At 40.3% G+C, this 25,118-nt stretch overlaps 1 protein-coding gene across 4 annotated transcripts in view; it reads left to right on the forward strand.

Moving 5' to 3' along the window:
- The window catches only part of ano3 (anoctamin 3), a 115,902-nt gene that overhangs the window by 29,155 nt on the left and 61,629 nt on the right, over positions 1 to 25,118 (forward strand). For all 4 annotated transcript variants that reach the window (XR_010330050.1, XM_064335719.1, XM_064335718.1 and 1 more), the window contains exons 2-3: positions 16,457 to 16,651; positions 23,354 to 23,481. Coding sequence is in view for 3 of the 4 variants with exons in the window: in XM_064335719.1 (XP_064191789.1) it covers positions 16,457 to 16,651; positions 23,354 to 23,481 (323 nt within the window). In the remaining variant the exon portion in view is untranslated. The remainder of the gene's footprint in view (positions 1 to 16,456; positions 16,652 to 23,353; positions 23,482 to 25,118) is intronic.

The following is a 25,118-nucleotide window of genomic DNA, read 5'->3' on the forward strand; positions in this document are numbered from 1 at the left end:
TTAGTGTGACACAAGCATCAGCATCAGTAAGTCTGTGTAGATCTACCGCACGTTCTAGTGATGCAATGAATTCGAGCGGGTCTCTCTTATAAGGCTCAAAGTAACCAATGTTCTTGATTAGGGATTCAATGTCACCAGGTGAGAGAGGCCTAAGTGTAGTGGTTGTACTTGTGCGTTCCCTCTGCCCCCCTCCCCAGGCTGAATAGTAGTGGTTGAATGTACAGGGGCCATAGGAAACTTAACTGTGTAATCCGAATAGCTATCCCAATTACCCCATGCAGGTTTCCCCCAAAATTGTTGGTTTTATCATCCTCATTGTCTAATTCAGCCACTAATCCCTCAGGAAGGGGTACCCCTACCGCTGCTATGTGTCCTTGCATGATATCTACTGCTCTCTTGTATTTTCCTACCCGGTCTGAATTGCTAGTGTGAGTTCTGGGAGTCAGATCGGTACATTTACTAATCAAGTAATCATACGCCGCTTGTGCACGATTCAAGTCATTGACTGTTTTTTCTAGTGACGACATAAGATTCCGATTATTGTTTTCTAGCTGTGCAACCTCCTGCCTCAGCTTTATTTGAATCTCCATGTTAAGCGTGGCATTCACTTTATAGCTTTTAAGAGTGACTGCATTCTCTGCTACTTGCTGTTGAAGAGTATGGTTTTCTATCTCTACAACGTCTAATCTCTTTTTAGTCATTTTGTAAGATGCCAGAATCGCTTGCAATGCTGTAGCAATCTTCCCTTTCTTATTTTTAGGTAATTTCAAATCGTTTTCAAACTGAGACAATGCCCACTCGTAAGGCGCGTCTTGGTTTTCTATCCCTTCAAGCACACTGCTTTTGCCATGTTTAGCAATGTACCTAACCACAAGGTCTTCCATCCTCTAATTTATAGTTAGCTATCACACAATACACGAACAATATTGCCAAACCAGCGTTAATTCGCAATCTAGTCACGTGAATTAGTAAGTGATAAATTACAGAGTACACCCAATTTAAGAATCTATGTTCCAGTGCTTCGGAACCAATAAATTCTACAGACCAGTTACTTTAGGTCTATGTTCTAACCGTTGCGTTATCTAGTTGCTTTAAGATAAACAACAGCTACCCTGTTCCTGTACTTCGGACACAGGTCGAGGATTCCAGTTTACTTTATACTTTTAGCATAAAGGTCCCGGTGCTTCGGGCACAATTGATTCTGAAGACCAGTTACTTTAGGCCTACTTGTATCTACAAGTTACAACAGTGCCACACTCCGTTGGGCACGGTCCAGTTACTCTTAATTCCAGTGCTTCGGAATTAAAACTCTTACTGCCAGTATGATGGTGAAAACAAACAAACTGTCCCAGTCCTTAAAACTCCTTTCTAGGTTTTTTTTAAACGAGGGGGTTCCCTAAAATACAAACCAGCAGCATAAAAGAAGAAACCACGTTTCTTACCTTAGTGTCCCCGGTTTTTTTTTTTTTTTCGGAATTCCTCGCTGGGTGGCTCGCCAGTTGTAAGGAAAAAAGGACGTCTCTCGAACGTGATGAAAAAGTACAAAGTTTATTTCCAATACCGGCAGTGACAAAGCGCACGAATGACACCTTGGATTCAGCAGAGTCAGACTGAACCACGAACCTTTCCAGAGGCTGCTTCTTATTTGTTTTCGAAGCTTTGATCAGTAGTGTTGAATACACATACCAAGACGGATGTAGTCGGTCCTTGTAACACCTATCAATTAGGCCATAGTGTATTGGCCGTCCTGTTGTGATTGAATTAGCACGTCTGTTGACTTGAATGGTTCCCAATCTCTCACTCCTGGTCGCTATTCTACCATTGTACCAACTGTATTGTGATAATGATAAGATCAAGGGAATGTGTGGCCAGCAGACATATTGGCATCAGAGACAGACTTCTTACAATAGCCTAATCATTTGAAATAATGCTCTGTTGTCAATGAGATTAATGCATAGTTTTGCAATGTTGTAAAACAACGATCACAAGTTAATTCACAGATCAGTACATTGTCTTACAACAGTCGGCTACATGGAAGTTTTGATGTACAGTAATGTACGGTAGTAATGGTAAAAATCCAGCATAACTAATCAGACTCGATTAAGTTATGAACGTAGGCTAACTGATATGGGTAATTAGGCTACTACTGACATGCCAGAACTGTGTAAAATAAAATTTCATAATGCTAGGATAAATTTTAGAGGGGCTATACAGTAAATTTGTTTTTAATTTAGAATTTATTTAATAAAAAAATTGCCTGTAGACGTGTCTCTCCTCTCAGCGTCTAGTTACCCGTTTACTGAACAGGACAATTATTTAAATTACTGAATTATTGAAATAAACAATTATAGTTCAGCATTTTGATGGGTGGCACATTCTCCACTCACCATGCTCCACTCAGCTTCCTTTTGTTTAGATTAAATGGGAATCCCATTGTGCTGGTTTGGCATGCGATAAAGGAGTATGTGCATCGTGAAGCCAAACCCAAGAGTAAAGTAGAACTCATATTGGCTATCAAGACATTCCGGGTTTACAAGCTGACCACAGAGCTCTGCAGCAGATATGTTGACCATCTGAACAGAGTGTTGCGCCGAGCTGCGCAATTGTGAGGCGGAACAACAGGAATGTAGGCCTTTGTAATTTAATTGGATTTATTTCATCCCATAAGTATTAACATATTTATTTAAGATTGGTATTGCTCATAATTACCAGTTGTATACAATAAAAAAGATCCAGTGTACTTGCTGCTATAATCCATAAAATTATAGTTCAGTCCATTATATTAAGTTTTAAGAAATTTAAAGAAAGTAAATGTCCCAGAATTCTTCTTTGTTTGTTAATGCCAGTCACTGTCGCGAAAGGGTTAATAAAGATGGTACTACAGATACTAATTTGATTCTCGGCTTGGGCCTTTCTGTGTGGAGTTTACGTTCTCCCCATGTTCGCATGTCCCTTTTCCTCCGGGTTTCCTCCCACAGTCCAAAGACATGCAGGTAGGCTAATTGGAGACTCTAAATTTCCCATAGAGTATGAGTGTGTGAGTGAATGGTGTGAGCGCCCTGCGATAGATTGGCGGCTTGTCCAGGGTGTAATCCTGCCTCTCGCCCAATGCACGCTGGGATAGGCTCCAGCACCCCCCGCGACCCTGCCTAGGATAAGCTAGTATAGATAAAGGATGGATGGATGGATTAATAAAGAGAACTCCTTATGGTTGTTCAGGTTCTGACAGCATAATACAGCGCAAGTAAAATTAGTTAAAGGTTAATGCTGCACTTATTTCTGTAAGTTCTTTTTCACAGATACTAATCAATGCATGCTTGCCAAGTCATGCAGTAAAGGCAGAGACATTTGGGCTTTAAAGCCAGGTTTTATGCAGATGGAATACTCTAGACATAAGTGACCTGGAGCTTAGATGAGCTCAATGGCCTGTTCTTGTCACGATACATTGTTTTGTTCCCATGTAGAAAGAATGTAAAAATGACCCCCGAGGCTAAAGACTTTGAGGAGTGGAATTAATTTTTCTATGTGATGTCACAGTTATACAAATACATCTATTAAAATGGTTTTAATGGCTGAGATCTAACATTATCTTAAAATATAGGTTATTATGGTTGATGGCTTGTATGCATGGTGTACGTTTAAATTAAGATTGAGTCATGTGTGCACTCAGTTACTCTGTAACCGTCATGCAGCTTGGCTGATAGGCTGAATGAAGCTTTATCCTGGCATCAGAGGATCAGGACTGTGGTGGAGGGTAAATGCACGCAGCATTTATCCAGCTTTTTAAAAATGAGGCAGAGCATTTACTCACCTATTTTCTGTTCAAGAGAGTTGATTAACCATTCACATTGTTGCAGTTTTTCACAAAGTTACACTTATGCTTCATTTAGTGTTATTGTATGACAGTGCCATCATGTTATAATTTAGCCCTGCCACTCTACAAAAAAGTATATGTCATTAATGTACACGACTAGGCTATATAGATCATTACGTGCAATGGACTTCAGCAATGCAGAGGATGTGAAAGAGGTACAAAAGCCTCTCTTTGTTCTGCAGAGGGTGTCAGTTTGATTGCGTGATTACATAAAGAAAAGATTAACACTGCCGTATGCGGCAGGCTATTTGTGAAAATGTGCTCAACCCATGAGAAGTTTGGCATTTACAATTAGCTTAGTGGAGATTAATTGGTTTCAGTGTTTTTATCAGTTTACTGTACAAGAAACCTCACCTGTTATGTAGCATAAACAGATAATGTTACACTTTGTATATATAAACCTTTACCAAGCTTAATATACGGATCACAGTATTAAGAAAAGAAGATAGCGATACGATGGTATATCCATTACCCGGCTTAATCTTGGCTGTAAATCTATAATTATGGTTTCAAACAGGATTTTGTGTGCTCTTAGGCACATTTGCCCTTGGAGAAAGAGAAAGAGCCCTTGTCTCTGTAAACTGGTGCATGCCATAATGGAAGGAATAAACGCTGTTTTTTTGTAATTTAATTTTCATCCCAGCGGCCTTGAATGGTTTTGCTGCAGTAATAATACTCTAATCGCGGTTCATTAATTTCTCCTACTTCATTGTGCTAAGTTATCACACCCTTTACTGAAGTGGTGAAATGCTACTCAGAAGCTATCAGAAGGGTGACCTGCTGGATTAAGAAATAACCCCCCAACCACCCGGCTGTGCCATAAATTCACAATCCCCTTAATCTCATACTCTCCTCTTCGTCAGTAAGCTGCTCTGGGAAAATCCAGATTCTGGACCGCAATGTCGCCTAAAGAAGAGCCTGCTTCATGATCTGAACAGAACAGTCGAGGGCTTGCCTGAGTGCCACTTGGTGAATCTTTGTCATATACTCGACAGCCGGTGATGAGGATGGCGTACTGCTCTCTCATCTGTATCCACCTTCTCACTTCCTCATTTCATTTCAATTGTCCCCCATAAAATCAGTTCTGGTCAGCTCACAAGCCCGCAGTGAGAAACCATTTATGTATTTATATACTTCTATAAAATACAGATGTGGCATAGTCAACTCAGTGGAATTTGACTGAAATCAGCAAGCCTGATTTCAGTCACTTATCATAATTCAGATATGAGAATTAGAATTTGCATAAGTCAAATTTAGCTATGGTGACATATTGTATGACACTTGCTTTTTCTAGTGGAAGTCTGAAGAACAGTCCAGTGCCTTCTGATTGGCAAATATAAATATTAACCTAGATTTATGTTGTAGAATGCTTGCTTCAGGTAATTTCAAGTAAATTCTGTGAATGTAACAATCCTCAGGTAACTTGAACCTATAGCCCTGTACCTCTCTAGCAGGCCTCGTATTGTCGATGTGCTGCCTTGACACATTCAGACATGAGATGGTAATTAGCCTTTTTTGTATATAGTGAGTGATAAAATCATGGAAATTAGAAGTTGTGTGTGCTTTGTGGATTCTGGGACTATGCAGCAGCAAATTACTTAATAGCGGTAATAACGGAAGAGTTTTAGCCAATATGCTCAAAATGGGAACCTAACCCAACCAACATAGCATACACTGGCTTATACATGAATGACTGATCAATAAAGTATATCTTGGCAACAGAAAGGTAGTTGATATTATTACTGTCATTAGTGGACAATCCGGCCACTTTATGCCCATCATATTAACTGGCCCAACCGCATGAATAATTAATGCATGCACTAGTGCAATTTGTACAGCATGTGCATTTCCGCAGTAATGTTTCTGCCACATATTTACAGTAAACAGCAAGATAGTTCCATAACAGTCATAAGTAAGCCCAGGCAGAGTCTATGGACTTCTTTTGGGTTTTCTGCTCTGTTTCAGGAGTAAAATCTGCAGAAATCTGTGGGGTGAGTTTTTTCTCTAGCAGTATTACAGTCATTCACCACTTTACTTATGTGGCTGAGAAATAAGAAAAAAAGTCAGTGACATAGGCCAAACCTTAGACCAAAATCAACTGTTCGGAACATCATTAGGAAGAAGGAGATTCCTCGGTAATCGCAAAAGGCCTGGTAGGCCAAGGAGGACAATCACTTGATGGCCAAAGAATTCTCCCCAAAACCGACAGATCAGAAATGCTCTTCAGGAGGCAGGCATGGGTGTGTCAGTGACTACTATTTGCAGAAGACATTCATGAACAGAACTAAGGAGGCTGCTCTGCAACGTGCAAAGTTAGCTGCAAAAACAGGATGGCCAGGTTCCAGTTTGCTAAGAAGTACCTAAAAGAGCCTGCAGAGTTCTGGAAATAGGTCTTGTGGACAGATGAGACCAAGATTCACTTGTGTAACAGGTAGGACCCTAGGACCCGGGAGTCATTGGTGGTTGGAACAGGCCAATATGGTGGTACGAGAATCCCGTTCTGATGTGGCGGCTTGCATTTGTGTGGAAGCAATTGAGTTCAGCGTGGGAATGAAATAGCACTCTTGGCTACTTGCGTGGGTGTGTTAATTCACCAGTCTGCAGTGGACTTGCGTGGCAAACCTGTTTAATATTGTTGTTTCATTCGGTCCCAAGCAACATATTTAATAGACGGACAAATGCTTGTTATTTTTGGGAGGAAGCCCCAGCTGGAGGAGGCATATTACTGAGTTCAGTCATTGGGAACCCAAAAACTTCAGGCAGAGACAAATTCAGTTAATTTTGCACATTTATTGAGTAACAAACTAAAGTAGAAAATTTTTGTTTTTCGATTTCAATAAATATGGCAAAGAAGAAGGCATTAGGCTTAGACGTGCCAGGCCAAGTAAACATATTGTGGCAAGGTTATTCCCCATGAGAAATTTCAAGGAAGCTTAATATTTCCAGGTGCAGTGTTCAGTACACATTAAGAAGGGTTCAGCTGATGGGCAGTGATGTGAACAGGAGAATACCTGGACGATCAATAGGCAGTAGACAAATATCTTGTGGTGTCTAGAAAAAGAAACCATTGTAAAATTGCACCAAGCTAGTAGTAACATTACATAAACCACTTGCCTTCCAAGTAACTTGAGATGCACCAGCAGCGTCTGGTGCCTGAGGTAGTCTGCAGATTGCAGACAAGCTTTGCAAAACAACACTCCCCCATCTTCATAGCATTTTGTGTACCAACCACGCAATTCTTGGTCAACGAAATGCCAGCTGAAACTACGCAACAAAAAAAAAATTATTGTAATTTAATTACGGAAAGCAATCAATTAATACAAAACAATGCCGTACATGTATTTGGTATTTAAATTACATCCCTCGAATTGAACCAGATGCTACAACCTTGTGCTTGTGTTTCTGTAACCCCTCCCCAACCCACTCAACATCCACTGATACGCAACGATACTTTATTATCCACCAAGGCATAACGCTGCATTGCTGAGGTAAAATGGAAAGTGGGGACTAATAATCAAGCACAAAAATGTGACCGTAATGTTAACATATAAAATGTTAAAACATGTTCGGTAAGTTTACGAGATGATGCATTTCAAGGGGTATATCCTAATGAGATAAATTTGTGTATATAATTAGCCATAGTAGTAGCTTGCATACGATTTAGCCTCGTTACGAGACGTGTGAATAACTGATGGAGTAATTTAGCTGCAGTAACTCAAACGCTATGGAGACTCCCTGTTCAAACTTTGAATCGTGCACGCTCTGTTGGAGCAAAGTGACCATTGCAAAGGTGTTTGACTATAGACTGCTAACGTAGCAAGTAATTCCTATTATTGCAACCAGTCACCCGACCAGCCTTGCAGTTAGAAAATAATCATGACGTCAGATGACGAGGATACTAACAAGAAGAGAGAGAGAGCAGCAGACCTACTAAAAAGAAGCGTGTCCATGCCCCCCAGAAGTTCCTCGCAAAATATCAGGAGCAATGGCCGTGCCTCCGCCCCTCAAAACTTCCGCACTATGCATTTTGCACATTGTGCAATTATTACATTACATTACAGGCATTTAGCAGGCATTCTTATCCAGAGCGACGTACAACAAGTGCATTAGTTCAAGGTGCAGAGGTGCAAAAGAAACACACTAGAGTGAAGTAAAGATCGAAGTCCTAGAAGTGACCACATAGATCAGGACTCCAACCCTGTAGAGTAACCTGTTCAGCAAACAACAATCCTGCCAAGTACAAACTAGCACTGAAATCACATTTGCCTAATCAGAATCAGACAAAAACAAAATCAGTCCTGCCAAATAAAAAACTAACGTAATCGTATTAGCCTAACTAGGTACATTGAGCTAAACTATAGGCTAGGGAGGGGTGGGGAGAGGTGCAGCCTGAAGAGATGAGTCTTTAGTCTGCGTTTGAAGGTAGTCAGATTCTCTGCTGTTCTGACCGCCACGGGGAGGTCATTCCACCAGCGAGGGGCCAGGACAGACAGCAGACGGGAGCGGGAAGTACAGACGCGAAGAAGGGGAGGTGCCAAGCATCCAGAGGTGGCAGAACAGAGAGGTCTGGCTGGTGTGTAGGGTCTGATGATCCTCTGGATGTATCCTGGTGCTGACCCCTTAGCTGCCTGGTATGCAAGCACCAAGGTCTTAAATTTGATGCGAGCCATAACAGGCAGCCAGTGGAGGTCAGTGAGCAGGGGGGTGACATGGGAATGTCTGGGGAGGTTGTAGACCAGACACGCTGCAGCATTCTGGATGAGCTGCAGGGGTCTGATGGCGGATGCTGGCAGACCAGCCAGCAGCGAGTTGCAGTAGTCCAGGCGGGACAGGACCATCGCTTGAACCAGGAGCTGGGTTGCGTAGGTGGTGAGGAAGGGGCGGATTCTCCGGATGTTGTACAGGAAGAACCTTCACGTTCGACTCACCGCCGTGATGTTCTGGGAGAGGGACAGTCTGTTGTCCATCACCACTCCAAGGTTTTTTGCGGTGGGTGATGATGACACCACGGTGTCCCCTAGGGAAATGGAAAAGTCAAGGAGGTTAGAGGATGGAGCAGGGATGAAGATCATCTCTGTCTTACCTGGGTTCAGCTTAAGATGGTGGTTATCCATCCAGCTCTGGATGTCCCTCAGGCAAGCAGAGATGCGAGCGAAGACCTGTGTGTCAGAGGGGGGGAAGGAGAGAAAGAGGGTGTCATCGGCATAACAATGATAGGACAACCCATGGGCAGAGATTACAGGACCAAGAGATTGGGTGTACAGGGAGAATAGGAGGGGACCAAGGACTGAGCCCTGAGGAACTTCTGTGGCAAGGGGGCGAGGTGCCGATACTGCACCAGCCCAGGCGACTTGGAAGGAGCGACCGGAGAGGTAGGACTCGATCCAGTCTAGTGCTGTGCCACAGATCCCCATAGCTGCCAGGGAGGACAGGAGGATGGGGTGGTTGACTGTGTCAAAGGCAGCAGAAAGGTCTAGGAGGATCAGGACAGATGAATGGGTGGCTGCTTGTGAGGCGTGAAGCGACTCACTGACCGAGAGGATATGATAGGAAAGGGAGAAGGGAAACAGGATGGTAGTTCTGGATGACGGAGGGATCCAGAGTGGGCTTTTTCAGCAGTGGGGTGATGTGGGCCAGCTTGAAGGAGAGGGGAAACATCCAGAAGACAAGGAGGAGTTCACAAGGGAGGTGACAAATGGGAGGATGTCAGGTGTGATAGTCTGGAGGAGAGAGGAAAGGATGGGGTCAAGAGCACAGGTGGTAGGGCGGTGGGAGAGTAGGAGCTGGGAAACATCAGAGTCAGTGAGGGGAGAGAAAGTGGAGAAACAAGGGGAGGGAACAGAGACGGGGGAGTGGGGAAGGGTGGCGGTGGACGTGAAGGAGCTGCGGATGTCTGCAATTTTCTCATCGAAGAAAACTGCGAAGTCATCTGCAGCGAGGGAGGACTGAGGTGGGGAAGGAGGAGTGCTGAGGAGAGAGGAGAAAATGGAGAACAGTTGATGAGGGTTAGAGGCAGATTTATGAATTTTTGTTTGATAATAATTAATTTTAGCAGAGGTTACAGCAGTAGAAAATGTAGCTAGCATAGACTGGTAGGCAGACAGGTCGGATTGAGCCATGGATTTCCTCCACTTCCTCTCCGCTGCACGTAGGCTGGCCCGGTTGGTTCGGAGGGGGTCAGACATCCACGTACTAGGAGGGGACGAGCGTGCCGGCCTGGAGACTAGAGGACAGAGAGAGTCAAGTGCTGAGGAGAGCGAGGAAGACAGAGCGGAGGATGCAGAGTCAGTGGGAAGGTTGGAGAAGGATTCAAGAGTGGGGAGTGAAGCAGTGACACTAGAAGCGAGAGAGGAGGGAGAGAGGGAGCGGAGGTTACGGCGGACCATGACAGTAGGAGTGGATGGAGGGGAGGGAGGGAGAAGGAAATGAAGTGGTGGTCAGACTGGTGCAGAGGGGTCACTGTGGGAGAAGAGAAGGAGAAGGAGGAGGAGAGGGCTGCAGGGGTTGCAGTGTTGCCTGGTGTGATCCAGGTCTCAGTGAGGGCAAGGAAATGTAAAGAGAGGAGGGACGCGTAGGCTGAAATGAAGTCAGCCTTCTGCGTAGCAGACTGGCAGTTCCATAGCCCTCCTGCGACTGTGAAGTTGTCACAGGGGGTCAATGAGGGATAGCGAAGGTTGGAGAAGTTCCGTCGCCGCGGGGGGCCTCGCCTGCGGAAACGAGTTCTGTAGGGGAGAGAACAGGTTGGGATGGGGTTGACACATAGCATAGCAGTGAGGACAGGGAGTAGTGAGAGGAAGGGTGATGGTAGAAGGATAGAGATGCAATAACACTAACTGGGAGGCCAGACTACAAGCCCTAATTACCAAATGAATAGCAGCTGATGACTGAGCAATTACCCCACAAGCCAAGCAGCTAACTAGCTCCACACAATACCTGCCTAATGCAGTTAGAGCAAATGAGACTAATAAGATGCTACGCTACACAAACAAACACCAAAACTAATGCTGGGCAAACTACAAAACAGGTAGAAGTCTAATCTAGCTACACTAATGGCAAAAAACAGATACTTAGCCCGCTCTAGGAGAACTTCTGCGGGTCCTGCACAGCAGAGTCCAATTGCACTTTCTAACTAACTAACTCCAAACAGTTCTAATATAGCGTCGCTCCAAGCCAGACTACAAGCCCTAATTACCAAATGAATATTATTAAATAATTATGATTTTGACATATGATTTTTGCCACCAAGGAGCTTCAGGTAATAATCTAGCTAAACCTCCAGTTACAAAAGCTTACATTCCTAGATAATTTGTCAGTTGAATACTTTTTTTTCATTAGGCCTATATGATGTGTGCCTATATAAGCTGATTCAATTATTTAATTATTAAATAAAAATGGAAATCATGAACAGAAACTTGGTTTTATTCATAATTGACTGTGTTTTACATCGCAACATAAGTTTTTTTTTTTTTTTTTACATTACAACATAAGTTTCTGTAAATACTTGAAAATGCAAACATATGTTACAATATACAAAATAAATTATTTCCATTTTTATTAAATAATTGAATGCAATTCACTTATAGTTATCAGTTTGTATAAGCACACATATCATATAATGAAAATCATATAAATGAAAAAATTGTTTTAAGCAGGTGTACTCAAACTTTTGACTTTCAGCCCTACAGACGTGAATGTCTGTGACTGAGTGACTGAGTGATCTGACTGAGTGATGAAGTTACACTATTGGTCGGCCGAGTTATTAAGTTACACCATTGGCCGGCCGGATCACACGTGTTAGGTCCAGCCATATACTAGGTTTTGACCTGGTCTTGTTTATTCAAAGAACTAGCTAACCCTCACTATGACACACACAGCTGTCACACAAACATGGGAGGGGGTGAGGTTTTGTTAACTTGGTGAATGACTGTTTACTATGTTTGAATTCTCATTGGAGTTCTGTGGCCTGAAGGCTTTTAAATCCTAAAGCAGGCTCAAATACTATTTTAATGACATTGCCACAAACAGATCACTACATATATTTAAAATGGTTCTGTCCATTTGAGGTGAAAAACGTACTGAAAAAAAATTACTGAAATAATTAGTTGTCACGCTGATGCAAGTCACTTGATTATTTAATTTGTAGATTGTATAAGTAAAATATGATCAATTTGAGTGGGATCACATGTACTCTGTCACAATAAAATGTACTCTATGAAACTGTATTTAACACTTTACATTGCACTATGTGCAGGTCACATAGTACTACAGCAAAGAGCTTGTACCAGTGTGAGGAGAAGTGTGCCTCTGATGACAGCTGGTGTCCTGTGGGGGCCTGGCGTGTCAATGGGATAAACTAGTGTAGAGGAACCCTGGCTCATCCTGACAGGATGAAAAAGAACAATTGTTTCATGTGTCTGTGGACTCCCTGCCATAGCCTGTGACTATAGTTCCCAGCCTGCACTCATGGTGAGTGCCCATTATGATCAACTTGGGATGCCCTGACTTTACGGAACAACTCTGTAAAAGGACCCTCAGTAACCTAAGATAAAGGAGGCAATGTTTGAAACAGCAATAATTGAAAGACTGAAAGAAAACAACACTAACTGGTGCTTTTACCCTTAAATATGTTTACGTGTGTTTATTTAGTGAGTAACATGATTACACAATAATTTTTTAATCTACATATTATCAAAAAGGCATTACATGTCCAGAATCAATGAGAAATATACACAGGTTTGCATATATTTCACCATACACCATCACAGTTAAGGCTTTTATCAATATTTGAAATTGGCTTTTAAATGTATGCTTCCTGTCCAAACAATGACTACAATTTATCAATTATATCTTAAATCAGGCTGACAAAAACAGATCCTCTGGCACTTACCCACTCTTGCATTGTTGATTTTACCATTAATAATTTTTTGTGGCTGTGCCAGTGTCCGGGTCTCATTTTCACTTCCTGGTGAGCATAGGCGGTTTTACCATAGGTCATAGGTAGGCAATTGCTTGGGGCCTCGTCCACCGAAGGGGCCTCATTTCTTTCTTTTTTTTAAATTTATAAAACATTTTTATTTTCTTGTCACTCCAAACGAATGATAATCTGTAATAGATAAAAAATAAATCTGTCTACATGTAAATGTGGGCCTATCCAATTAAACATCTATATTTGCCAATATTTATTATTACCACATTTTACATTTAATGACTATTCCACATTGACCTTCCTGCATTTGCGCCTAATCAATGACGTAGAAATTTGAGTTGCCATCAGAGACAGAGAGTCACGATCTTTGTTACCATAAAGCTTTTCAAAGTGGATTTGAGAAGAGGAAGAAGGAAGATGTCCAGTTTAAAGAAAGTTTGCCCAAACTGACGAAATTCTTTAATAAAACAGCCAGAGACTCCACGACGGAGGAGCAACAAGTAGAATGAGAGCACCTATTATCGACCACCCTAACCGCTAGTGTATTTACTTCGTATTTATTAGAGAGAACTGGACATTGTTACCTATTTAAATGTAAGTCCTGTAAAAAAACACATAATAAATTGTCTAAATGTAAAAAACCAACTTCATACATATACATTTAGTTAGATTTTGATATAGTAATACAGCCTTATTTACTATATCAACTTTAAGACAAGCAACATGCTTGGAATTATCTCATCGCAACCCATTAAATCCAATGGCGCAGACGTTGCTTAATAATAATTTCAAACTGCTTTCCTAACGGTATTTTGCATCCTGCAACTTGGGTTACAACAGTGAATATGTACGGATTCCTAGACATGCTGATAGCGACCACTCTTTCTCATATTAACCTCAAATATGCAAGACAGGACACTTACTACAGTATGCTAGCAAATTTATGTCAAGTTCCATTCATTTTATATGGGGTGGTCGATATACGTCCCCTTAGCAACCAAAATCTAGCGCTGGACCACCTTTGAGTTATTTGCCGGCACAAAACAAATTGCGAAAGTACTTTAAAAGAATGACTACTGGAGGATAACGAGGACATTTTTCCTACATAATTAGGTACAGGGTGTTACCGATATTTCGCCTATTTTTTCATATGTAGTTGCAAATCAGTTTTACGTTTTCCTGTCTGTCGAACAAAGTTGGTTGATAATAGGTGCTCTCACTCTAGCTGACGTTAAAACAGGTGTAATGTTAGTTGAAGAAGCTGAGCTAGCTAACATTAGCAGCCTGACTGGTGCCTCAGCCTGTTGTGCACCCACCGCACCTACTACAACTTCACCTACTGCCTCTGCTGGTTGCGGTGAACCAGCTACAGTGTGGGAGGAAAGTGTCAGAGGCGACACAGACAGCAGCCCACCACAAACCAGACACCTGCTCGGACCGGGACCTTTACCCCTAGAGAATAGTGGATGTTCAAATGCTTTATCAAAAAGCATATACTATACTTTTGTCTCGAAATAATTAAAGATTATATACTTATAATCTTTTTCTTGCCATGTTGTCTTCTTCTAACTGACTGAAGGTCATTTGAAGTTCTTCAGTTAGAATTCTCATTTGGGTCTGTCCTTTAGTTCTGTGGCTTTGTTAACTGAAAAGAGCTGCCTCCAAATAGTTTTTGTTCACTAGCTATGATTGCGTTAAGCAAAATGGAGAAGGGCCTCACATTGGTCTTTGCCTGGGGCCTCCAAATCACTAAAACCGCCCCTGCTGGTGAGCAAAAGTTGATTGAAATTCATTGCTTGTGACAGGAACAAGTAATTCAGCCCCTTGAGGTTCTCTCCTTGGATAGACGGAGCGATGCATTGCTATGGCAGGGAGCATTCCGAGGAACCACACTAAGATGTGATTCCTCTGCGTGAAGGAGGAATCTTTTTCTTTGGAAGAGAGGAGAATTCTTGCTGAAAATCTGTCTAAGGGTTTCAGGGGAGAATGTATGTGAGGGCCACAAATTAAAGGAACAGTATCTAAGTATGGACTGATACTTCTCAATAGCATTTAAACCAACCCATCTTATATTTAAAATATAAAGGATGTAAACCTAACCAAAGTACTGCATTTAAATAATGCAATTATGAATTAGATTTTTTTAAGTGATTGAAAGGCTTTTTTATGAGACAATTTGTTGCATTTCAGTCAAAATAAAAGAGGCGCACACTCACAAATGGTGACACTCACAAATGGTGTTGGGGGGGGGGGGGGGTTAATGGTTCAGTTAAAGGGTGGTAGGTCCTGCTAAAACACTAGCCATTGGTAGCCCAGTCGGGAATCTAATTCTCACTGTGCGATTGGTGAGTGTGGCCTTCAGTCTCGAGGTAGTGCATAGTTTCCATGGCAAAGTATATTCTCACTAAAGAGATCCTGAGATACAGTATAACATTTAAACTAAATAAATGCATAACCATATTTTATAATCATATTCTTTAACCATATTATCAACTCTAAACATTTTATCACATTATCATCATTATCCACTTGTGCTGATGGATTTATTTTATAGGATACACTATACTCACCACACTCTTTCAGTGTAGAGGTTATTTTGTTAATCCTTTAATAAGCAATAAATAACTGTTCAGATTATTGATTGTATGACACTGATTCTCAGGATTGCTGATTGACTGTTGTTTTCCTGCTACTTGCTGAAGAAAACTGGTACAACATTGAATTTTGAATAACTATAAGCCTAACCTCTGATTTGATTTGGAAAAATAATGGAGTGTTACTGCCAGCCTCTAGTAGTGCTTAGGCTTGATCTGATTTGTATGATGTTCCGCATTAAGAGATGTATTGGATTACAGTGGACTGCAGTACTACACAATAGAAGAACAACACTCATATTCCTTGTGTTAATATTCTATAGTTGTAGACTGAGACCTCCCTGCTGACCCAGGCAGGAAACATTACAAAACAATGTTGTATTTTGTATAAAATTGTAACACAGAACCGTGTGAGCCTGGTTTCATAAAGGTATTTTCCTGGCAGATAGAAGGGGGGCAGGGTTGGTGCTCTCTGTCATCATTCTATTCTGAATAAATTAGCTACTTACTGCAGATCTTAATATAATTTCAAGTCTCAGTGGTGCCTCCCATTCTTTTCCCCCGCAGCAGACATTAGACACTGGAGCTTGCAAACAGGCGAGTCTCACTCTCCCACTTAGGCATGATGCAGGGTCCCGCTGGGTACCTCAGTTTGCGAGGCCTAGAAAGGAGACACAGAGGGACTACAGGAATAAAAATAGAAAAGGGATGATCATGGCCTTTCTAAATCTAATAAACATGGCCTTTCTGAATTTTCAGCGTTCCTCAGTACATGAATAGGTTGTGGGAATGTGACAGAAAACAGCCATTGCTGGCTTCGAGGAATAGTAAACAGCAAAAGCTGTAAGTCACATTGTGAAAATAAAAGCTGTTTTTTGGGGAGGGAAGGGCTTGTGAATGCAGTGAAATGTCGCATGGGAGTTCACCCTTTCTGCAGCTTGCAAAATTTGCTTATTCTAAAAATCATTAAATGTAATTACCATAGATTGCACGCAGCATTTTCAAAGATGCATCAAAAACATATTCATCTGTTAACAATCCTCCCCTCCACTGTCTCTCCAGGCATGCACACCAGTATCAGTGAGATCCTGAAGGAGAAGACCCTGAAGCCGTCTCGCCGGAGCCTGCCTTGCCTGGTCCAGAGTCGTACACACCCCCAGAACCTCAACCACGGCCTGTCCGTGCCTCTAAACCTCAACCCTTCACCGAAACCTCGCAGCGGCAGCCCCTCCTGCCCCGACATCTCCCACCGAACAGGTTAGGCCTTAACCTTCCCTTCTGACATGAGGGCCTATACTCATAAAGCATCTCAGAGTAGGAGAACTGACCTAGGATCTTTTATCTCATTATGGGTAAAAGCAGAATTTGACCAAGCTGATTACCTGTGTAATCAAGGAGGGGAAAGGAAGCAAGAAAGAGCAAGTAGGAGAACATTAAATGGTTACAACGAGAGAGCAAGATTATGGAATTCAGCCTGACATCAGTACTCTAGTTGAATGATTCAGCCCACAGAAAACCCAGCCACAAAGCAAAACAAGGATGACAGCAGCAACCTTGGTAGAACTGTCTTTTTTCAGTTTACACTGCCCCAAAATAGCAGTATTGTGCCAACAAACTGTGTTGTGTCATGCTTTGGCACCCACACAGGATGATCTAGTCTGTCTTCACTCCATGTAAATTTGTATTATTGTTTGTTCATGTATTATTATAAATTAGGTTCCTCTCATTAATAATTGTATACTGTATAATTGTACAATATACTAGCAAGAAGCAAGTTGTGTGCGTGTGTGTGTGTATTATATAATATATACATACAGTACATTTATTTTTTGTTCTGTTGAAATAATGAGCTGACCGTTGATTTGGAATGTATACTTGCTCTGCTGTGCTTCCCCAGCTAATTTTACAAATAATTGTAGCCAATCTCACTTGCCATCATTTGGTGATTACATTCACATTCCTTGGATGTGGAATGCTTTTAGAATGCTTTTAGAATTAGAAGGCCATGAATATGGTCAATGCATTCTTTTTCATTGTTATTATTATTGACTGTAGAACATAAAGGTCAATTATTAGAATAATACAAATGGAAAACAGTTGTGCACATTTATGGGATCACATACTTCAACTTATTGCAGTAGAATATTTATGCCATTATTGACACTATAAATCCATTGGAAAACAAGAAGATCCTTTCAGCAAACTCAGGTCAAAATGCATAATGCGTGCAACGTAATGCATATGGTGCCCAATCACAATGTAACTCAAAACAATAAAATAGTATAAATGTACAGATATCACATGCAAAAGTAAGAAATTATATTTTAATTACATATAAAGACCACAGGTTGAAACCTGATGTTTAAGCAAGACCTTTCTCAAAGAAGTGCTGGATAAGCAAAGCACAGCAATCTGTTCTCATTAGGTTGATAAAATAGATGGATAGAACTAAGTTATCAATTAATTAGTCACATGGTTGGATTGAACTAGTGTGCTCAAACAGTATTCTGATACATTGAAATTTTAGCAGAGAGAACTAGCCAAAGGAGACTATTGACACAGGGCAAAGCAATCCTAACAATGGGTGAAATTTGTTAACTGCATGTGTATACCTTTTCTTTTTGTTGTATAAATCCATATAAATACATCTATTTTTGTAGAGCACTTGATGTACCTACAATGGCTTGGTAGCTGAACCTACAGAAAGAATGTTGTTCCTCACTTCTGTGAACACATTGTTATTGTATTTGAAATGTTTTTGTCAGGCTGTCATTTTTTTGCTTCTAACTGTCTTGTGAGAATGAATGTTAGTACTATGAAATTGGATTCTAGAGAGCCCTCTGGCAGTGTGGCACTTCTACATTATTCATGTAGCAGGCTTATGATCCCTGGTGAATTTGTGAAAGGGATATCCTATTCTCCACCACACCACCTACCACATCTGCAGTAGTCGCTACTGTCACAACTATAAATCAGTGCAACCATTCAACACTATTGTGTAGAGTAGACACAGTAGAGATGCTTTCATGATGCTTTTCCAGCCAGGATTCACAAAGCATGAATGTTATTACAACCATTTGTCCACATAAAAGTCAGTCAATTATCATTATTCAGCATAGCACAGACATCGGAAGCATTCTCCATTACACAGTACAAAGACCCTGGAGCTCTGATGCAGACTAGTAAACGCATCACTAAAGAGACATAATAGGAGTCTCCATTCTGAAGTGGTCAGCGTATGTAAGGGTTCTTGGAGTTGCTGTTTCAGCTCAGCATCCAGTAATTCTCTGTTTATTGGCTTGCTCCATCCCATTTCATTAAAGGCAAGTTCAGATGGGCTGGAATGTTTAATATAGAAATGTGGATAGTTAGCTATGTTAGACTAAATAATAGTAGCATTTAAATGATGATTTCTGTTAATGCTGGTAAAAGAAATTTAATCTCAACCAAAAAATGTTTTAAAACTTACGTAAATATCAAGCTGGTCACGTGCTTACTATTAGAGATACCTGCTCCTCAAGTGCAGGCATACACACACTTATGACAAAACCAATTACATATCATTGGTTTATATAATGTAATATTGATATAAAAATAAAGCCAAGTTATGAATATTTGATCATATGACCTAACTCCCAATAAAATTCCATATCAGTGCCACTACCCTGTGTGTACTAAATGCATCTCCTTTGACCTTGCTGTCGGTACAGTATGTTGGGATAAAAAAGTAGTCTTATTTCCACAGTGTTAAGATAGAGATACATTGATTATTATGTTCGTCAATGGAAAAATTTGGATACATATATTGGATATAGCTCTGTTTGATATGAGCTTTTTGAGTGGTGCACTTGTGAGAAAAATGGGTTAGTATTGATGTACTGATCGTTTTTTATTCTTATGCTTTCTAAGAGGTATTCAGTGCTTCCCACATTATGCACTTAATTGTAAAAAAAAAGTTTAATGTGGTTTTGTAAATTGGTGTGGAAATGTGAAGTCCAGAGGCCATAGCTGCTCTCCCTGTTAACGGCATTGGGTATTGCATTTGTCAGCAGTGATGGATTGTATAGTTACCTCAAAAGCAGTGAGGAGAAAGATGCTTGACAGCATATGAAATCTAATGAGTTCAGTACAGTCATCTTTTTTGTTTGTTTTTACAGTAGTGGAGAGCATCTCACGACTGATATTCTCCACTACTGCATTTCACTGTGGATAGGAGCAATTGCCAAGTGATTGCAATGTAATGTTTGTATGATTTATTCAGCCTGTAAAAAGCATGTGTGTTTCTCTAAGTTTGAATGTGGTCATACCCATACTTGACCAAGCATATCAGCACCATGTATTTGCGGCAATCTCCATTACTATTTGAACAGCTTGGAAGCACAAAAGCTCAATTTTGTAATTGGATGGATTCAGAAATACAGCAATTTGTTTCTTTAGAGAATACTATATATTAACTTTGCCTATTACAGATGAAGGCCTTCTACAATGCTGTGTATTTTATGTGCTTCCGGGAAGATACTGCATGCTATTTATTTCCTGACTGACGTTTTATTGGTACCTTTAAATCATACTTAAATATGATACTTATTGTGAATATTGCCTGCTCCAGATGTGCGCAACTGATAAGTCAAATGACCTTGTATTATCCCTGAAAATAAAACTGAACACAATCCTACAGTCTCTTAAGAATATTTTCCATCTTTGAACTGCATTATTAATTTAGTATAAAGTATGTTCTAAAATCATATGGCACATGTGGCTGAGCATCAATCCTGAGGTCTATTTTTGAATGCTTGAATAAAGTCAATAACCAGCTCAACGTTTCTGTTCATTGAAAGATGGCGATTTCAATGAAGGATCAAGATATATTAGCAAACACTGAAGGCCTGTGTCAAGGAACATGGGCTTGCAAGGAATGGAAAATGGACAGCCCTTGCCCACAAAGGGATCCTTCCATCAACAAAAGAAACAGCGACTGCAGTTCATGCAATGGTCAGCATGTCAGTGCATGTCACAGCATGGTCAGTGTGTTGTAGTACTGGTCCTTCAGGCTCTGACATGGAGTTGAGTGATACAATTACAGGGTTTTGAAAGTCATAGTAAGGTCAAAGTTGCTTGGAGAAACTTAAGTTCATTGCTTGACATCCAAAGGCTCATAATATGAAGGGGAAATGAAAAGCTAGTAAACAACAGCATTTATTCCACATGCTAGGCTCAGTGCCTAGTTAATTCATTCCGGCAGGAACTGATAAGTATTTTGTGATGTTTGTGTCCCGAAACCCAATTTCAGAAAGATCTAAAGTTTAGATTGCACAAAGGTTTCTGGACCAATCACTCAAGCATGTATGAGATTTTATAAGGGAGAGCAACTTGCTTCTTCAAAGGAATTCCAGTTGTATCAAGGCATTCAAGAATAAATTATTTTCAGGTAACATAAATCATATATTTTTTTATTTCCTCGACAATACCATCAAATCTCTTCCACAAATAATTCCTGTTATATAAAGGAGCTCATTCATACAGTACCTTAACCAGGATCATAATGTCAGGTTATGGAAATATTTTTTTTTCCCCACATCACAACAGTATTGAAATTGATATTAGACAAGATTATCTGCTATGTGTATGCAAGTGTTATTGAATTACTGAAAGAGAGAAAGGGCAAGTATCATGGTAGAATAACCACTGTATTGAGAACTTGAATTAATGGGTACTCAGCAAGGTGAAACAAAATGTAACAACTGCTAGACAAGACCAAGCAAAGAGCTGGACTATAATACTTGTTTCACCTGTTTGCCAGGGGATATTGAATACAGATTCAACCTGCATTTGACCTATTCACACCACACTATGGTCACAGTTAAGTACCAGGCCCTTGCTGTTTACACAAGACCTAGGTTTGCTAGTTTACTTCCATACACGTCATTGCTGAGCAGGGTTATCATGTTTCCACATCATTACAAGCGGACATTTCAAAGTTTGTTTACATTTTGTCCATTGACAAGAACAGATTTTATGACTGAGAGAAGAGCTTTTCGGTCTTCTGTGGTTGCTGTCGTGCTAGTGCACATCCAGTTATAACCAATGAGGTTCCTTGTTTGATACCCAGGTAGCAAGGGTGTAATATATGGGGGGCGGGGGGGATCGGAGGGTTACAACCCCTCCAATATTACAAAACATGCCAAATAACCCCAAAGAATAATGAATGATGATGAGAACATTTTTTTTCACATAATAAAGATGGGGATATCATGATGTAATTGGGATATACCAGCGGTGTCAAACTGAATCCCAAGGGGGCCGCATTGTCTGCAGGTTTTTGTGGTTTCCTTTCAATCAGCTGCTAATTAAGGCCTTGAGAACAAGATTCCTTAGCCAATCAATGACTTAACTCAATGAACCCTAGGGTGACTTTGATGTTTTTTCACCACCCTCGTTTTTTAAATAAAAAGTTTTTTTTTTTTTTAGATTAAACAGGTTTATTAAATAGATAATCCGTCTCTTTTCATAAATCCTTGGAAATGTCAAGTTTAGGCCTGATTATGATATGATTCATTTGGTGGGCCCTATTAAAGGAGGAAAAATAAGAACATTTTGCTGACAAAAAATAAAATAAATAAATGTTCACTTGAGTATGTCTCCAAAACCAAAAGTGTTAGCTCAGGTGTATAATCTTAAATTACAATATAGATTGTATGGGGTAACCACATCCTAGAGCCATGTCTACAGGAAATATGCTTATAAAACTGAAATAGTTGAGAAAAAAAAGATTTTCTTTTATTTTCATGACACTGCAATCAATTCAAACAATAATTAATTTTTTCATCGGCAAGACCACTAAATCTGATTTTTTAAAGCTCTGTGGATTATCTGATTTTTATTAACAAGCCCCTTTTGAAAGCACGGTGAACGAAGACATCGGAGAAGTCAAATAGGCTGAGCAATGGTTGGTTAAAAACTACCTTCCAACACTCGAGCTAACAAACCGCTGCTCGTGCATTCACTTCTACATCATTCAATAGGCTACGTCTTTCTGTGGTGTATTTTCAAATTTACCCCACACCCTCCGCAAAATAAGATAACGAAACTAATTTAGCATTTTTCCCAGGTTCCAGTTTTTTTTCCCCCTTCAAGGACAATACAAAAGCGAAAAGGCTTGTATTTTTTAGCTGCTTATAAAATATATGGTAGGGAACTAGGGACACACCCCCAATGGCCTAATATAAGGATGAAATATAAATCAGAGCATGTATACCTAGCATTTTAGAGCATATTTCTGTGTATAAACAGGTCATCATGACACGCGACAAGCCGAAAAATAGAACAGAAGCGAAAAACTACGCTTCAGTTCGCTTGTGTCGCACGAGTTTCGCAGCCGGTTCGCGATGCATTCGCATCTGGTGTAGAGGACGTCGTCCGCTGCCGTTGTAATAACAGTACTTCAACTGCGCTTCAGTTACGGGCGTAGTGCGCTCGCTGTCGCTACGCGTGCGGTGGGTGTCCAGCTTAATAGAGATTCCATGTAAGACTAAATTATTGTTGTTTTCTAGCGGGAGCTACTAATCTATTCAAATAAGGCACCTGTTTGTGTTTAGACTGACGCAGCAGCATGACTCTGGAAAATATTTTTCTGAACATAGATAGTTGTGGAAATAGTCTACTTCAAACTGTAATTAAATATCAGTAACATTTTAGTAAGCTGTCTACCAGACAGTTGCTTACTGTAACATGCAGATGTTGTTTAGTGTGGCCTTCGGAGGAACCAGTCCCTGAGAATAGCCAGTGCTCCTAGTGTTAACAGGACAAGCCACCTAACAGCTCTCATGGCTGAGGTCTTATTAAGGCAGTTGAATTAATTCATTTTGAAGTGCACATTAGCAGTACTACACGATTTGAAAGCCCCTCAGGCCTGAAGTATCTGGTGCCACACACCACGCTGAGTTTCTTTGTCTTTGGCAGATGGCGGTAAGGATTTATATGCCGAGGTGTCCGAAGCTGGGACCTATGAATCCAGGACAGACGAGTCACTCCTGATCCGGACCCCAGGCACCAGAGCCAAATTGGAGGCCCGAACAGAGTCCCTTAAGGTACCGTGTCCTTTCTAACAGACGTTTGTCTACATAAACGTTGTGGGCAGTGTCCCACCCTGACTGCACTCATGCTGTATGCAAGCTGATGCCATGGTTCTCAGAATTTCACAAAGCACATTGTATTATAGATTTGGAAGGAAAGCTTTGTTCAGTCTCTCACTCAGTCCTCTCTCTTAAAATGGGATTTCTCTGTATTCTGCATATTATATCTATATCTGCTTGAATTCTGCTAGCTGCTAATGACAAGATGTAAATGGATACAAGTCTTTTTATACTGTTAAATGACCTTCATGTTAAGTCTTGCTTTACATCATCTCAATACACAAATATGTATCATTTAGTTTTTGTAGTTCAATTCAAAATTGAAATGTCTTTTTAGTGAAACAGGTTGGATCACTTGCAGCATGCTTTCAGTTTTAAGCTGCGAATTAAGATGGGTTTCCAAAGCACTGTGCTAATATGGGGTCAGCTGCATATTACTTTTATGAAGGTCTTGAATACAGCGGATAATTGGAGTTCTGTATCAGCTGATTCCCAGCAAGTCCCAAAGTTCACTGTTTATGTTTCCCTGCTGTTGTACATACTCCTGAGCTGAGTTCGGTGAGATTTAAAGGTGCAGGCACTGTGAAAGCTGAGAAAAGCTGAAAAGTTTAAATATTTGACACGGGTTATTTTTTAAATTACTGAAAGCCCTGCGGACGTAATTATTATAACATAGAGCCTTTACAAGACAATCCCTTTAAACCACTTTAAAAAGATAAATATGTTTAAACCTTCTTCTAAATGAACTATTTCAAACTGAAATGTTTCCTGGTCTACTAAATGGTATTTTCAACATTCAAATTTGCTTTCGATTTGCATATGAAATTCATCATTATATTTGGTCAAAAGACACCTCTATTCACACATCAATTGCTATAGTTAATACTGCTCACTTCTGTCAAACTAATTATCCAATTGTCAGTATTCCTCAGATACCGGTTAATGCTTCAACCCAATACATGGTCAGTCCTTGACTTAAGGAGACTTGTATGCATGTTTTATTGTGACAAACACACTCACTTGAATCTTTATACAGCACTACAATGATGATATGCTAAGAAAGAAAATTATTTTCATTATTAAATTTGCAACTCATTTTTTGTGAATCAGCAAAATAATTAATAAAATCTGTTGAGCAATGATACATTGAATTTTAATTTCATCATTGTTTCAGTCTCTTAAATGTTTTCCTTAAAACATTAAATTATGTAAAGTTTAGGGTAATACAATGCAAATGCATATAATGCACAGCCAGCCATTTAAATTTATAATTGAGTGAAATCTACATTATATTGTTTATTGCTTGAGCATCAAGTAATTTAATCTTTAAAATACCTATTTAATGAAAAACAGTACTTTTTGGAGACACATACAATGACACCATGTACTAAATATATTTTTATGTGAATACTTTGTGTTAATGTACTTGTCAGTTGCAGATGTGTGGCGAAAGACGAGGATGCAGTAGGCAAATTTCACTTTGTTTTATGTATGAACAGACCTTAGTCTCTTGTAGAACCTGGTTGGCAGTAGGTTTAGGTAGTACTCAACTTTAGGTGCCATTTAAAGTATTAATGAGTTTGAGAGCACAT

Source organism: Anguilla rostrata, chromosome 5, assembly GCF_018555375.3.
Source record: "Anguilla rostrata isolate EN2019 chromosome 5, ASM1855537v3, whole genome shotgun sequence".
In the NCBI taxonomy this organism is placed as follows: domain Eukaryota; kingdom Metazoa; phylum Chordata; class Actinopteri; order Anguilliformes; family Anguillidae; genus Anguilla; species Anguilla rostrata.